This window comes from Callorhinchus milii, unplaced genomic scaffold (genome assembly GCF_018977255.1).
Source record: "Callorhinchus milii isolate IMCB2004 unplaced genomic scaffold, IMCB_Cmil_1.0 Scaffold1, whole genome shotgun sequence".
NCBI classification, from domain to species: domain Eukaryota; kingdom Metazoa; phylum Chordata; class Chondrichthyes; order Chimaeriformes; family Callorhinchidae; genus Callorhinchus; species Callorhinchus milii.
Window position 1 is genome coordinate 94,047,879 of NW_024704742.1, and position 15,088 is coordinate 94,062,966.

General features: G+C 41.9%; 2 protein-coding genes across 2 annotated transcripts in view; one reads left to right on the top strand and one right to left on the bottom strand.

Annotated features, from left to right (window-relative positions):
- fancc (FA complementation group C) overlaps positions 1 to 4,317 on the top strand; it is an 80,599-nt gene extending 76,282 nt beyond the window's left edge. Inside the window, exons 13-14 of the mRNA XM_042333363.1 lie at positions 1,578 to 1,781; positions 3,803 to 4,317. Coding sequence (XP_042189297.1) covers positions 1,578 to 1,781; positions 3,803 to 4,012 — 414 coding nt within the window. The 3' untranslated portion in view covers positions 4,013 to 4,317. The remainder of the gene's footprint in view (positions 1 to 1,577; positions 1,782 to 3,802) is intronic.
- Positions 4,318 to 12,081: 7,764 nt separating this feature from the next.
- aopep (aminopeptidase O (putative)) overlaps positions 12,082 to 15,088 on the bottom strand; it is a 198,632-nt gene continuing 195,625 nt past the window's right edge. The window contains exon 16 of the mRNA XM_007899975.2: positions 12,082 to 13,484. The gene's annotated coding sequence lies outside the window, so the exon portion shown is untranslated. The remainder of the gene's footprint in view (positions 13,485 to 15,088) is intronic.

Consider the following 15,088-nt stretch of genomic DNA (forward strand, 5'->3'; position numbering starts at 1 on the left):
CAACCCTTTGGATGAGTTGTTAAACTGAGATCCTGCATGTCTGGTCAGGTCGACGTTAGAGATCCCATGGCACTATTCAAAAATAGAAGGGAGTTTCTCCTGGTGTCCTGGCCCAAAATCCCCCAAGTAATATTGATAAATCATTTCATGGCTTGTTGTTCCACATTGCTGTGCGCAATTGTCTGCCGCCTTTGCCCACAAAATGCAATCACTGTACTCTACATTAAAACAAAATCCTGTGAAACACTTTGAGGCATTTCAACAACATGATAAGGCACTATGTGAAATACAAGCATTATTATTAAGATTCTAACCCCCATTTCCCACTGCTCCATTTTCCTCTCTTCCCTTCACTCAAGTAGCCTGACAGCACTCACTGTCCAAATGTATGCCTGAAAAATGCGCCCTTGAGTAATATTGGAGACTAGCTAGGTTTCCCCTGCAGAAGTATGCCCCAGTGAGGGCCAGTGGGAGAGAAGTGTTTGGTATTGAGGAGCCATTTCTAAATCATAGCACGCAACATTCCCAAAGATAAATTCCAAAAAGACGCAGAACAAAAATACAAAATGTGCTTGAGTATAAACTCGAAAGCCTGAAATTCTTTAAGAATAAGAACTCAGGATGGGAGTGGGGTGTAGGAGAGAGACCAAATGTAAAATTTTAGCAAATGTATTTGATGCTAGCAATCTCGGATCGAGTAAGCGTCTAGTAATGGCTAAAAGCAATCTGTCAGAACTTTGTGCTGAATAGGATGCCTCAGACTAGCATCAGTATTAGAGTTGTTTCAGTTGTCTCTATAACCTATTTCACTGTAAAATCTGCTGAATCCCTTGTTGCATGCAGCTTAGTGCTATAATATGTTATATATTATTATAATCTGAACAGTGATATGGGCAATTTTATATTCTGATTTGTTCCACTGGCCAGAAATTCAACTCTGTCAGAGCGAATGCTTAATGCCCCCCTTGCCTAGAAATAAACCTTAAACTTAATAGAAAAGTTGCCCTGAAATGTTAACTGAGATCAGAACATCTCACAGGTTCAGGTCAAATTGCATTATGATGGGATTTCATTGATCCTTGTCAGCGTGATTTCTAATTGAACTGCTGGAGGAGTTTTCCATTGCTTTCCCACACCCAAAATGTTGATCGCATCTGTTAAGAGACTCTCTTTGCTTCCTTACATTATGAAAAAAGCAGACGCTGGCCAAGTGCCCTATAAATTAATCTGGCAGTGGAGAGCAGAGTGGATCAGAATTTTCCACTTTGCCTGGATTCTGTTTGTTCTATCTCACTGGCCACTGAGACATTCATGTGTGTATGTACTCTATCTAGTTAATAATCCACACAATGATTTGCGCACATACTGATTTATCAGAGGTATAGATACTGAAAGTGAATCTAACTACTCGGGTACAGATCCCTGACTGTCCAGCGCCTTGGGACGTCCTCCTGACATGAAAGACACTATACAAATGTAATTTGTTGTTATTGTTCTTTTCCAAAAGTATTGATCATTATAGTCTACTGTCATGTCCTCCCAACCCCCCCCACCCCCACCGCCCCATCCTCCCTCAGGCAGATGTGAAGCTGCTGTATGACCATCTAAAGGTGCTTGTCAATGCGACCCACTTGAATCTCGAGGACCTGCAAACTGCTTTAACTGCGAGGCACCTCAGCACAGAGCAAAGTCCTCTGAAAGACATGACCAATCACCTTATTATGAGCTTTCTGCTGTGTTCTGCTGGCGGCCATGGAATAGCTAAGGAATCTGTGCAACTTGTAAGTACTCGGAAATGTGATCCGCTGTGATTTGTGAACGACAATAAGTTATCATTGTCCTTTGTTGATTGCCATAATCTGGTCTCTTCATTTCACTGCCTTATGTTCTTGTTGGTAGGTTTTTACTAAAACAGCACCGATGACTTTGATTGAAGGTTCTGGGTTTACTGAGAGTGGCATTGCAGGTGCCAGATGTACAAATCCAGGGAGAATAAAGCGTAAAATGGACATTAATTTAGCTCCGTTTCATCAGCGATCGAATGACCAGCAATTGAATAACCATTTCAAATCCAGTGCCCTAGGACTGCATTCAGCACTCGATATTCAGATGACAACATTTGAAGTGACTGAATGGGTAGAATTTAACACCCATTGTGTAGCTTCACTGGCCAGTGATCATGTGTAGAAAATATTGTTAACATTCTGGAGTGTTTTGCTGATATATGATCTATTATGGCTGCGTACTGTGTACATGAAGAAGTACGCAAGTCCACATTATACCCAAGCTAGTGTAATATTGAGGAGCACTATAAAAGGTATGGTATACCTGTGTACATTAAGTACCTGTTTGGACCAGTGTAATGTGACAAAGTGCTTTGAAACTGAGGTGTCCGTTGGATAGCAGATCTAGAAGCTTACCAGGACTATGTCTTACAGAATGCAAGAGGGCCTCCACACCTCGTAACTTCCTGGAGCACTCCAGAGGAACAGTAGATGAATGATGTTCTCATCACCTATCATTGTTGGTTTACAAAGGTCCTGATCACCAGTAGGAAAAACTGCGAGCTTCAGTTGCTCAAGCTTTTAAAGTTGTAGAAATGTCAAGGAATTCAATTTCCCACCTTTTAGCTGGGTTACTATTCAGAACATGTTGAGGTTCTGTTGGAGGCAAATAAAATATTTAGCAGAGCAGGTTTAGAATGAAATAGTTGAGTGACTGCAAATCAGAATGACTACACTTGATCCTTGTTACAAGTTCTGAAAAAACAAGTGCTTTGCAGTTTTCCTTTGCAATAAACAGCAAATCCACACAGCATAAGGAATATGCTGTACATGGAGCATTTATGCAGGTAATCCATCATTGAGAGAAACGCGCTTTACTGCCTTGTTTTCTGGATTTTAAATAATCCTTTGTTGTTTTAGAGTTTCAAGCTTCAAAAACATTCCACAACTTGCATCGGCATTTTTCTTGTCATGTTTGATTCAAAGAACACAGAGAATTTCAAAAACTATGTCAGAGCTGGCAACTCTGAAATTAACCGTTTGAAGCACCTTCAGGTAAAACTAATAGTCCCTGAGGGCAGTATGTAGTGTCTTTGAGGTCACTAACAAACCTAGAAGTGATGCTAGATGGGACCAAAAGCCACTGATCCACAGCAGTAGTTGGGTAGGCCAATGGTATATATACCTGCCTGGTTCTGTTACTGCCTGGATCTTACATTAATCGCAGGGATAAACACTACACATTACAATCTTGGATTTTTGCTTCTAAATATGGAGCTGCCTGGAAGATCTACAAATGTACATAAGGATGGAAAAGTCACACCTGAAACATTTGAGTTCAGGATGTGACTCGCTGGCTGGTAGTCTCAGAGAGCTAGTGCAGAATTAGGTCTAACATGGTCTTGTGTGTGTGCAATATTTTTCCCTTCCTCACCTATCTCAAAATAATAATATGTTTACATTTTTAAATGGCTGTAGAGTGAATATTAACATTTGCTTCAGTTAAGACTTTTTTGTGGAGTCTATTAATGGTACAAAGTTGTGTCTTATTGGGGTTATAATAGTTGTAAGCAAATAAAAATGCACAATACTTTTTAAATTATATTTTCAATAATTCTTTTTATATTAAGTTCTGTAAGTTAAGGAACTCTCATATTGCTAAAGCATTTAAATAGGGGTGATGTGTTTTTGTCTCTCTTCAAATATCCACATTTCTGTGCCCTCTTTGTTGCAGTCTTTGGGACGTCCTCCTGACGTGAAAGGCGCTATACAAATGTGATTTGTTGTTGTTGTTGCAGTTGACTCTAACTGGAGATGCTGCTGATGGAGTTTTTGAGCTACTGGGTAGTATTGCCCACAGACAAAACAAGCAACGGCACAAAGATTCCACAGATTATCAGTCTCAGATGACCATCAAACTTCTGCAAGAAGTTCTGTCAGAAACCCAACCCAGGACAGTGCAACCAACACACACCCCACTGAAAGGTGTATTTCACTCATTCCAGTAATTATGTCTAGTTGATTGAAAGTTGTATTTGTTTATATAATAGATCGATAGTTTAAACAATTGTTTTTTCACATTTATTTTTCTAATATTTTGACTGCAAACATTGTGTTGTAAAAACCCTGTTAATGGATCCGTTTTTTTTAAAAATCAGGAAATTATAAGCAGCAAAACTCTGTATAACACCAGGCACAGGATTCTCTGCCTTATTCTGTATGTTAGTTGGTGATAAGTGTATTGCAGTCTTTAAATGTCTTAGTTCTGAACTTGTAGCAGAGTGAGCAGTTAAATAAAAATAATAATGCTGCAGATTGTGTTGTCACTGTCTTTATCTTACTATTAGAGCAACTGGAGAATGATGCTTGCCCACAATTAACCAGGTGTATAGGGAATGTGATATGGAAGTGCGAGATTCATGTGTTGCAATAATAATAATAATAATCCTTGCATTTGATACAGAGCTTTTCACGTCTTCTAGACGTCTCAAAGAGCTTCACGGAATATGCTGTAAAGTGAATTGACTGTATATTTGTGGGCGAAACTCGGCAACCAATTGCGCACAACAACAAGATTCCATTTATAGAGCGCCTTTCACGTCGGGAGGACGTCCCAATTGTGCACAGCAGTGTCCCACAAACAGTCGTGGATTGAAAATTACCAATTTATTATTATTTTGTTTTTTGGAGGGAATATTATTAGGTGTTTGGAGTAAAGAAACTTGCCCAAGGTTTCCCCTGCCTGGAATTGAACCCAGGTGCCTCGCTTGCAAGGCGAGTGCTCTAACTACTGAGCTACAGGACTCCACATAATGTATAATAATAATAATGTATAATAGTAATAATAATGTGTTATAATAATAATCCTTGTATTTGATAGAGCACCTTATAAAGTCTCCAGCCTCCTGCTCATCCCTCGCACCCTCCCCACCATTGGAGGTTGCGCTTTCAGCTACTACGCCTCAAAACTCTGGAACACTCGCTCTCAATTCCTCTACCTTCCCTCTTCCCTCTTTCAAGTCCCACCTGAAAACTTTCCTCTTCGACCGTGCTTACACCCACCTCCCCCCGGCTCGGAGTCAGGCTCCACCACAGTTAAGACCTCTGAGACGCTACCCTGCGTGGAGGGCACTATATAAGTGCAAGCTGTTGTTGTTATAACCTTTATGCTGCAGGAGTCCATGATAGGCACTGGTAATTAATAATATAATAATCCTAGCATTTGATGTAGCGCCTTATCCAATTGTTAAAATGCCACAAGTTTCAAACAATTTTACTGTAAAGTGTAGTGACTGTGTATTTGTAGGCAAATTAACGTAGGAACTCCAAGTCTATTCTGTTTTGAGCCTGGGCCCAACCTTCGTTTTAAACATAGTACAAATTAGTTCAGTGACAAACCTCTTGCCTGCAAGAACAGAGTATGAAGGATAAATGAGCAGGGTTTTTTTCTGGTTTTATGATGCAGTTATGCCAAAGAGATCCATTGAAACTCTGTGCTTCTTTAAAAGGAGACATCTGCTTTCACATTCCTAGTGTCTGACGCAGGCTGACCTGAATAAACTGTAGATATTTTTACTGCCTATTCACACTGCTTGACATTTACCTTGTGCTGTGGAAGGCAACTTGGGGTATCCACCAATGTTTTTATCCAAGCTTAGATACACTGCCTTAATTTAGGTGGTCATGTGGCACTGATGAATGGTTAGGTATTTGAGTGATGTCTTGAATTTCAAAAATGTGAAACGTATATTTTTCTTAATCCTGGGCTTGCATTGTCACTAGAGGTCAGTGTGTGGACTGCAACCCTAAGTTAAAAAGCACAGAAAACATGGCTAGAGAATGCTACAACTGAATTTCAGGGATCTAACTGGAGACTACAGGAATATAATGAATCTAACACTAGGTGGTACAACAGAGAACATTTTGTTTCACACTTTAAAACCACACCAAAGAATGCTGGTCCCTGCATTAATCTGATAAGATCCATAAACGCTGACTGGTTCTTTGAAGAACATTACCAAATAAAAGTGCTTTAAAAGTCCCCAGTTCCAATCTCTTGCATCCAGTGCTTCCTTCTCCTAAAGGAAAAAAAACTTGCTGTGTGAAAATCAGCTGTCTTGTTCCACTAAAAAAAGTGCATTTTCCAATAAATTACACACTTTTTAGATGTCCTCCTGACATGAAGAGAGCTATATAAATTGCAAGAGAAATGAGGCAAAAATGGTGTGGATGTGGGAATTGTGGGAAATAGGAGAAATGACACCATAGTTTTGATTTTTTAAACATCTGCTGTCTGCTAAACTATATGCTCAGCAGTTACCATTTGCCAAAAATGCATTTAGTAATTACCTGCCCCCAAGCTACCTGCTGTTTACTCCAACGCACCATGTGTCTTTTTCTGAAGTCATTGTACAAGAAAAAAATTGTTGTAAACTCCAGAACTTATTCCCCTTCCATCGCAATTGGTTTCATATGAGATTCAGGTCTCCAGCTCGTTTCCTCATTGTGAGTCAGAAATTAATTTGAGTGAAATAAAACAAAATATCCCATATATTTCAGGTCTCCTTGCCCTCACCACCTCCCAACATTAAACTGTGCAAAAGGGATATGCATATATAAGTAATTGCTACAAAATGAATTCATTAATGAATTCACTATTTGGATCTTGGTTATACACACTTTGTATAATGTTTGGACGTAACTATGGGTAAGGTAAAATTTGTTGTGTGGTGCTTGACAACACATGTATTCATAGCAGTTACTTAAAGGTTAAGCTTAATCTGCCTGCATACACAAAAACAAATGTGATACAGGAGACTGAAGCAAGATGGATATTTGTATACATTTCAAGTCTGTCAGGCATATTGTTGCAGGATCCAAGTAAGATGAATTGCTTCAAAGTACTCAAACTTCAACTTTAATTACAAATGAATGTCATAAACTTCTTCATGTCGGGAAGCTCACAGATGCTGCTTTCTCTGGGCTCTTTATTGCATGCTCACTTGCATTCTTTACCCCCAGAAGATTAATTTTGAATGACTTTTTGTGTCTTGATTATTTTAGCAGTTGTATAAACCCTTGTTTTTTGACTGTTCAACAAATTCTGTTCCACAAGGGTTGGCTCCCTGCTCGAACACTCATCTCTGTCATCTTTATTACAAAGAAACAACAGTAGCATATAAAAAAAAACTGAAGATCTTTGCACATGCATTGTTCTAAAGCCAAGGTTTTTTTCCCCCACGCACCAAGGATCATTTTATCGATGTTTAAGGGTAAAAAAAATCCTCTATCCAGCAGAATAAAAACTAAATTAAGCCTTGTTGGATCACAGCATTGGAGTGTCTGTTAGCAGGATATATGCTCAAGCACTTGCAGCTGAGTAGGTGGGGGTGAGAGAGTGGGGGCTACTCTCTTACACAGGCCAGGCAACTTCTTTAGATATTAACAGGTTGGAGTTAAACAAATTTCACCTTTATTATGTCTGTAACCAAAAGATAAGCTATATAATAATCATCTTTGCATTTGATAAGCGGTTTATCACAATGCAGCTTCATAGAGTATTTTTTTGTGAAGTGTTATGACTGAAGGTGAACGTGGCAGCTAATTTTGCACATAATGTTCCACAATCAATCATAAAGTGATTTGCCCCTAGGAGATTGTTGGCTGAGTCACCAGGAGAAACTCCCTTCTCTTTTTGAATCGTGCCGATGGGTTTTGGTTCAGCAACTGATCCGAAGAATGTCACTTCTGACAATGTATCATTTCCCCAGTATTGTTATGGAATCGTCAGGCATGGATATTCCTTGAGCTGTGACTGAGCTCAGGTCCCAACATGGGATCTGACTCAACAACAACAAAACTACATTTGTATAGCCCCTCTCACATCAGGAAGACGTCCCAAGGTGCTGGACAGTCAATGTTTCGGACCCGAGCTGGGGAGTCGGGATTGAGGAGGGTGGAGGGCAGCGGGGAAGCAGGATGATCGAAAGCAAGGTCGAAGAGGATGGTCTTGAGATGGTTCTTGAAGAAGGCAAGGGAGTGGGCGAGGCAGAGGGACTGCGGAATGGAGTTCCAGAGGGTGGGGGCAGAGTGCCAGAAGGCCCGCTTGCCAATGGTAGGGTGGGCAAGGCGGGGAACGTAAAGCAGGCTGGAGCCCACTCAGCAGCGGGAGTGAGCAGGATGGTAGGGGGTTAGGAGGTCGCAGAGGTAGGGAGAGCAAGATCATGAAGGGCTTTGAGAGTGAAGACCAGGATCTTGAACTGTATCCTCTGTGGGATGGGAAGTCAGTGGAGTCAGGCGACGATGGGGGTGATAGGGTCACGGAGCCTGGTGCTGGAGAGGACACGGGCTGCAGAGTTCTGAATGATCTGCGGCCTATGGAGGGAGGAGTTGGGGAGGCTAACAAGCAAGGAGTTTGCATAGTCAAGGCTGGATGTAATGAATGAGGGTGGATGTATGAGGGTTTTGGCGGCCTGTGGTGTGAGACAGTAGCAGAGCCGGGCAACGTTGCGGAGGTGGGGGAAGGCAGAACGGGTCATGGCGCAGATGAGGGGTAGAAAGGATAGTTGAGGGTCAAACAAGACCCCAAGGTTCCAGACTGGCTTAGAAAAGTGGAGTGTGTATCCATGGATGGTGATGCTGTCAGCGCCTGAGGTGAGGAGGCACTGACAGGAGCCAATCAGGAGAGCCTCGGTCTTGTTGACATTCAACTGAAGAAAGTTAGCTCTCACCCAGGACTTGATGTCTGACAGACGTTTTGCCAGGACAGCAGTGATCCTGGAGTCAAGAGTGGAGGCAGAAAGGTACAGTTGGGTCTCATCCACATACATGTGGAAGTTGACCCCATGTCTGCGGATGATGTCACCAAGAGGGAGCACATAGATATTGAAGAGGAGCGGACTAAGGATAGAGCCCTGAGGAACACCGTACAAGGCTAGAGGAGAAACCCTTTGTGGAGATGAAGTACAGGTGATGTGAGAGTTACATCTCAACCATTCAAGGATACACTGTGGAGGTTAAGGTGTGAGACGCGATGGATGAGGATAGAGTGGTCAACAGTGTCGAAGGCAGCAGAGAGGTCAAGGAGGACAAGGAGGCAGAGGGAGCCCTGATCGCAGATGGACAGAATGTAATTTGTCAATTTGACCAGGGCTGTTTGATTGGAAGGGTTTATGAAGGGAGTAGCGATAGAGGAAGGAGCGAAACTGGGAAACAACGACTTGTTCCAGGACCTTGGAGAGGAAAGGGAGGTTGGAGATGGGGCAGTAGTTTGAGAGCAGGATTGGGTCCATGGAGGGTTTTTTTAAGGATAGGAGTGATGACTGTTTTTAAAGGGGTGGGAATGGTACCAGTGGACAGAGAGGTAAATGATGTCTGTGAGTGGAGGGGCAAGGAGGTGGAGCTAGGAGGTAAGGCGAGGGGTAGGGATGGGGTCGAGGGAGCAGGTGGTCGGTTTCATGAGGGTTATAGTGGTGGTGAGGGAGGAGTGGGAGACAGGTTTGAAGGTGTGGAGGGAAGGATTGGTAGGGGCTGGGATGTGAGGGGGAGGGGGTAATAGACGGAAGGGCAGAGGCAGCTGAGCGGACTCCCTTGACTTTGGATTTGAGGAAGTCCAGAATTGTCTCGTAGTTGGCATTGGAGGTGAGGATGGGTTAGGCATGACAGGGTGAGTGGAGGAGCTGGTTGATGATGAAGAGGATCCTGGGGTTGTCCTTGGCTTCCACGTTTGTCTTGGAATAGAACAATGATTTAGTGGAGGCGAGGGCGAAGCAGTAAGATTTGATAAGGTCCAGTCAAACTCCAGATGGACTGTTAAGTTCAATTTAAGCCAGGTGCGTTCAGCAGCACACACCTGTACTTTAAGGGAGCGGAGGTGGCTGATGTACAATGGAGACTTTCATGAGTAGGGGATGATTCGGGAAGTGAGGGGAGCAAGGGATTTGAGAGTGGTGGAGAGAGAGCTGGATAAGAGTGACCAAGGAAGATAGGTCATTGTGGGAGGGAAGAGTGCTACCAAATGAACAAAGCTGACACCTATATGTAAAATTCCAAACTAAGTAAACATTGTGAATTTCTATTTGACAGACAGACATGAACATCTTGGACATTTTCTCATATTAGCATCTCTTTTATTGATTGTGAATGTAACCAACAAGTACAAGCAAGCAAGCAAGCAAGCTTTCATACCTTAATCAGAAACAGAAGGAATGTTCATTCTTTTTTAAAGAACTCAGAAGTGGTTCAGTGTTGGAATGTGGATTAGCTGATGTCTTGTTTTCCTCTTTACTCCATTTATTTGCAGGAAACACTTGGTAGACGTCCCACTTTTGTAGTGTATTTTGTGTAGGGGCCCAACTCCTGTTCCTGCTGAACTGAGCCAGTATGTAAGATAGTAACTGTTATCAGCTCAGTAGGCACAAGAGATCAGGTCCAATCCAAACTTCAACCAATAGAGGCTAACAAAGATATGAGCATCCCAAATTATAAACCTGCATGAAATAACAAAGCATTTAGAATAATAATCCTTACATTTGGAATTGCATCTTTCATCTGGGGGGGGGGGGGGGGGTATTGGGGGGGATGCGTCCCAAAGCGCTTCACAGGTTACAGGGTATACTGTAAAGTGCACTGACCGTTTTGTAGGTGGAAATAACAGCCAATTTATGCACAGCAGTGTCACACAAACAGCCTTGAAGTGAACGACCAGTTTTATTCAGGAGATTGTTGGTCAGGACACCATCAGTGGACATTTTCACTATATCCGAGATTTGCAGTGTTTTAGTAGCACTTTCAACTATCAGAAAAACGCAAGCAACAGTACATGGCATTACACTTCAACCTCAAGAATATCAAGATGGCTGGCATGTCACAAGCTGTCCTGTAAAGGTCCTCCCACCACGCTGAAGGCAGATGCCCGCAGATAGCTGATGAGGATACTCTGAGGCTTGGGTTGACAACTGCTGCAAAGTGGAGTCTTAAGTTGCGAACGCACGTTCATACATCCAGGGTCTGGAATCCACCTTGACTGGCCTTCAGAGGCAATCAGGAGCTACTTAAACTTCGCACCTCCAACAGGTGGGACCATCGCTCAACAGGAAGGGACATGTGCCCGAGTTGCGGACAGGAAGATGGTGGCAATACTCTCACATATTTCATGCTGAGCTGTGTTGACCACCAGGAAGCTCAAGGTGTTCCTGGTACCTACAATCCACCTAGTGAGAGCTCAAACCTGTGCTTGTCAGATGTCAAATGACCAACTAGTGACTGTCCTCCTTGGGGGAGAGGTAAGGGTGGTCTCCTTGGAGCTGAACTGGGTCCAAGGTGGCAGGTTTGCAATGGAATGTCAGAATTGAGCCCACTGTGGCAGTCTTGGTAATCGGTCCTGTTCCTGAGCCATGCAGAGCCGCAGTATTCCAGGGCACTGCTGATGACAGCACAGCCAGCCTAGCGCATCAGCAGGACCTGGAAGGGCAGACCAGTCACTGGTGGCAGGGAGTCATCCCACTCAGCTCCTGTTAACCCTGCAAGCCAAAGCCCTAATGGCTAGGGTGGTCTCAGCAGATATGAAGCAGACTACACACCTTCTCTGATACGGTGGACTGTGGTGGATGCACTACACACTGTATACCTAAACACTATAAAACTTGATTTATATATTTTTAACTTATATTGGCAGTTTTATGTACCTTGAATACAGCTTAGGGTAAGACAAAGATACTCTTGGGAACAATCTAAATACTTCTTTTTTTTTTAAATGGTACCAGCACAGAGAAAAATAATTCATTTGAAGATTGATATGCTTGAGAGTAATGTTGTTGGCAAGTTTTTTTGTGAGGGACGAACTACAATGTCAAACCCCCTTATATAGGCGCATTGGTTTCTCAAGCTCTTTTGAACAATTTCTTATCGCCTTGTTTATACTTGCAAGTTCCAACAACATTACTCAGTTTCAAATTGCTTCAGAAATAAAAAGATTCTTCTGTTTTCCAAGCCCTTGGGAATGCATATGAAAGTTATTTGTAAATTGTATAATGTACTTTAAACTGATAATTATATAAAAGCAAAACATTCTGGGCACTTTGAAGTATTTTATATTAAAAATATCCAGTAAATTAAATATTAATCCTGATCTGGTATTCTTTTTAAGAGTTCAGAATACACTCATATGAACATTTACAGATATTGAGGTTACATATACACAAACAGACACAATCAACAATGAGGAATCTATTTTTGGAGATCTGGAAAATTCTGTAAACTCTTAACTAAACAGAACATGCTGGAATCTACAGCAACATTCAACGTACTATCTATATGCACCTTTTTATAAACTTAAAGATGCAATTAGGTTACATTTGGTGAACTTGGTATGTGTGTAAGATGTTCACATGATATATGGTTTTATATGGGGGGTGGGAGCCGTCGACTCTGTGCGAGTGTGTGTGTGTAAGATATGTTTATAAGTATAAATGATAATGTACTCCTTTGCCCAAGTAACAGGATGGCCAGCCACAAACCACTTTTAAGATAAATGTGCATATGCCAGCACTTTGAAAGTACTCACCTGCACTAATCTTGTTCAATTTCCTAGTCAAAAATACTATCTATCATGAGATAAATATTGACTGTAAAATATCATCACCTATTTTGATCACTGGTTTTACTTGGCTTCCCTGGATTCTCCAAATCTAATGCGCACCAGATTGCTTTACTTTCTGGTAATTTAAGTAAGCGCTCTGGGATGCTACCCTGCTATATAAAGATGCTGTTGTTAATAGGGCTGGTCAAGGTGCAAATGAGAGCAAATCAGGTACCTTAACCTTCAGTTGACATTTGTAAATGTTAACCAGAATTTTGTTTATACCTCATCTTCTGTGCTCATCAATACTGAGGACTGTGTCCTTGGGAACTCTTTTGCATTCTGGGCACTTAGCGTCAGCATTAAGATTAGGTGTCACACAGTAAAACTCTGTTTTTCCCCCAACGATATGCCTTAACACCCAACGTTAAAAATATATTAAACAATGTAGCAATTTCTTCACCGGATATATTTATGCCTCTCAAGTGAGGTTGCTTATTTAGCACCACTTTTTGATATGGATCTGTGCCCAGAGCAGGCAGACTCTAAACTTAACTTCTTGTTGGGCTTTTACAGCTGGTAGAGAAAGGGACTGTGTTGTGGATTCAGTACAGTCTGGATTCAAACCCAGGCCCTAGAGATGAAAGGACGGTGCTAATCCAGTGCATCACCAGTTCTAGATATTTCGCATACTTTTTGTCAGAGGTCACTGGATAGCAGTTGGTTTGTTTTGTCCATTCCCCATCAACAGCTTGGGGAGACTGAGTTCAATTGTAGTTCCCCACAACTCTCCTGATGATGATAACACAGTTCAGTCCAGGGATCAAAGCAGGGATCCCCTTGATCTGTACAGTTGAGTCCCACCAGCATGCTCCTCAGTGCATTTATCCACAGTCTCTGCACTGAAACATGAACTACAATTACATGTGTAAAACTAGGCAATATAGAAGTTACGCAATACCATCGCTCAACCCAAAACACTTGAGTTCTAACCCCCCTCATTAGTACTCACCTGTATATTGGCAAAACCACTCCAACCCAATGCTTACCTCACAGTTAGTTCATGTTTATTTCAGTTTGTGGTATATTTTATTGTGTTCAAATGTCGACACATGGCCCTAAATATGTGTTATATATAAATTTTGTGCACTATATGATCTGCGTTGGTTTCAAGATTTACTGCTTTTCCATTTGTCTTGGCAACATTTACTCTATTTAAAGAAAAAAAAACTCCATACTCAGTTTTATACATTTGAGGCCCACACGCACACCATCACTGCAACAAGCGTCAACATTCAGTTAAGAAACTATGTAAAACCTCAGCATCAATTTTAGCTATTTTGATCTGATTTACAGTATTTCTTGATAATAGATTCTTTGATAAGAAATCCACAAAAAAGTATGGAAATCCGTTTAAAGTAAAGTATGTGAAATATCTAGAACTGTGCATACGAGAACTCCTTCTGGTAAGAACATGTCACACCACCCTGTGGTAATCCCAAGTGATGACTTCTCCAGGGTCAATGGGAATTCCAATGGGATATCCTTTTAATGATTGCAACCTAAACATTCAAGAAATACCGCAAATTAGATCCCATTAAAGCTAAACCACTAAACTAAAACGTTTAAAATTAAATTGCAATGAAAAACAAATTTTAAATCGAGTTCACCTGTGTTGAGCTGAACTTGCTTAGACAAAAGCCAGCAACTCTGGCCTGGAGAGTCCCACGACCCACTTACCTTTCCATCGCTCAAGGGTGTTTAAACCTTTTTATTTTAATCCAATCAAGACACTGCCAATCTCTCTTGGTATTCCATCCAGAATTATTTACACTTCTGTCAATCCTGTTAAGTTATTACAGTATATCGCTTTCTTTGAAGACTTTATGCGTTGCTAGATGGATCAATGCCAATAAGGCCCTTTAAAAATCGGACTCAAGAATACTTTTCCCATAGATACTAACATTAATCATCGTCCAGGAATCCGTCTAATCCAGCATTATATAATAAGATTAGAAAATAAAGAAATCGGATTTACCACTTGAATTCTGGGTCCAACTACAGATGGCACTTTTAATACAGCCATTGCTACTCGGAAAATATCTAAACAGTGGCACCCGCACCAATGTTTATCACTGGTGTCACTGAAAAGGACAACTTTACCACAGCCTCACAGTGACACCACATCCTGCACCAAAACACTGACCCCACAGCCTCCACTAACACACTGACCCCACAGCCTCCACTAACACACTGACCCCACAGCCTCCACTAACACACTGACCCCACAGCCTCCACTAACACACTGACCCCACAGCCTCCACTAACACACTGACCACAGCCTCCACTAACACACTGACCACAGCCTCCAACAACAACAACAACAACAAGATTCCATTTATTGAGCGCCTTTCATGTCGGCAGGACGTCCCAAGGCGCTGTACAGTTGGGTCAGGACCCGAGCAAGGGGGAAATGGTAAGGGGAGGGAAGGGAGGGAGCAAGGAG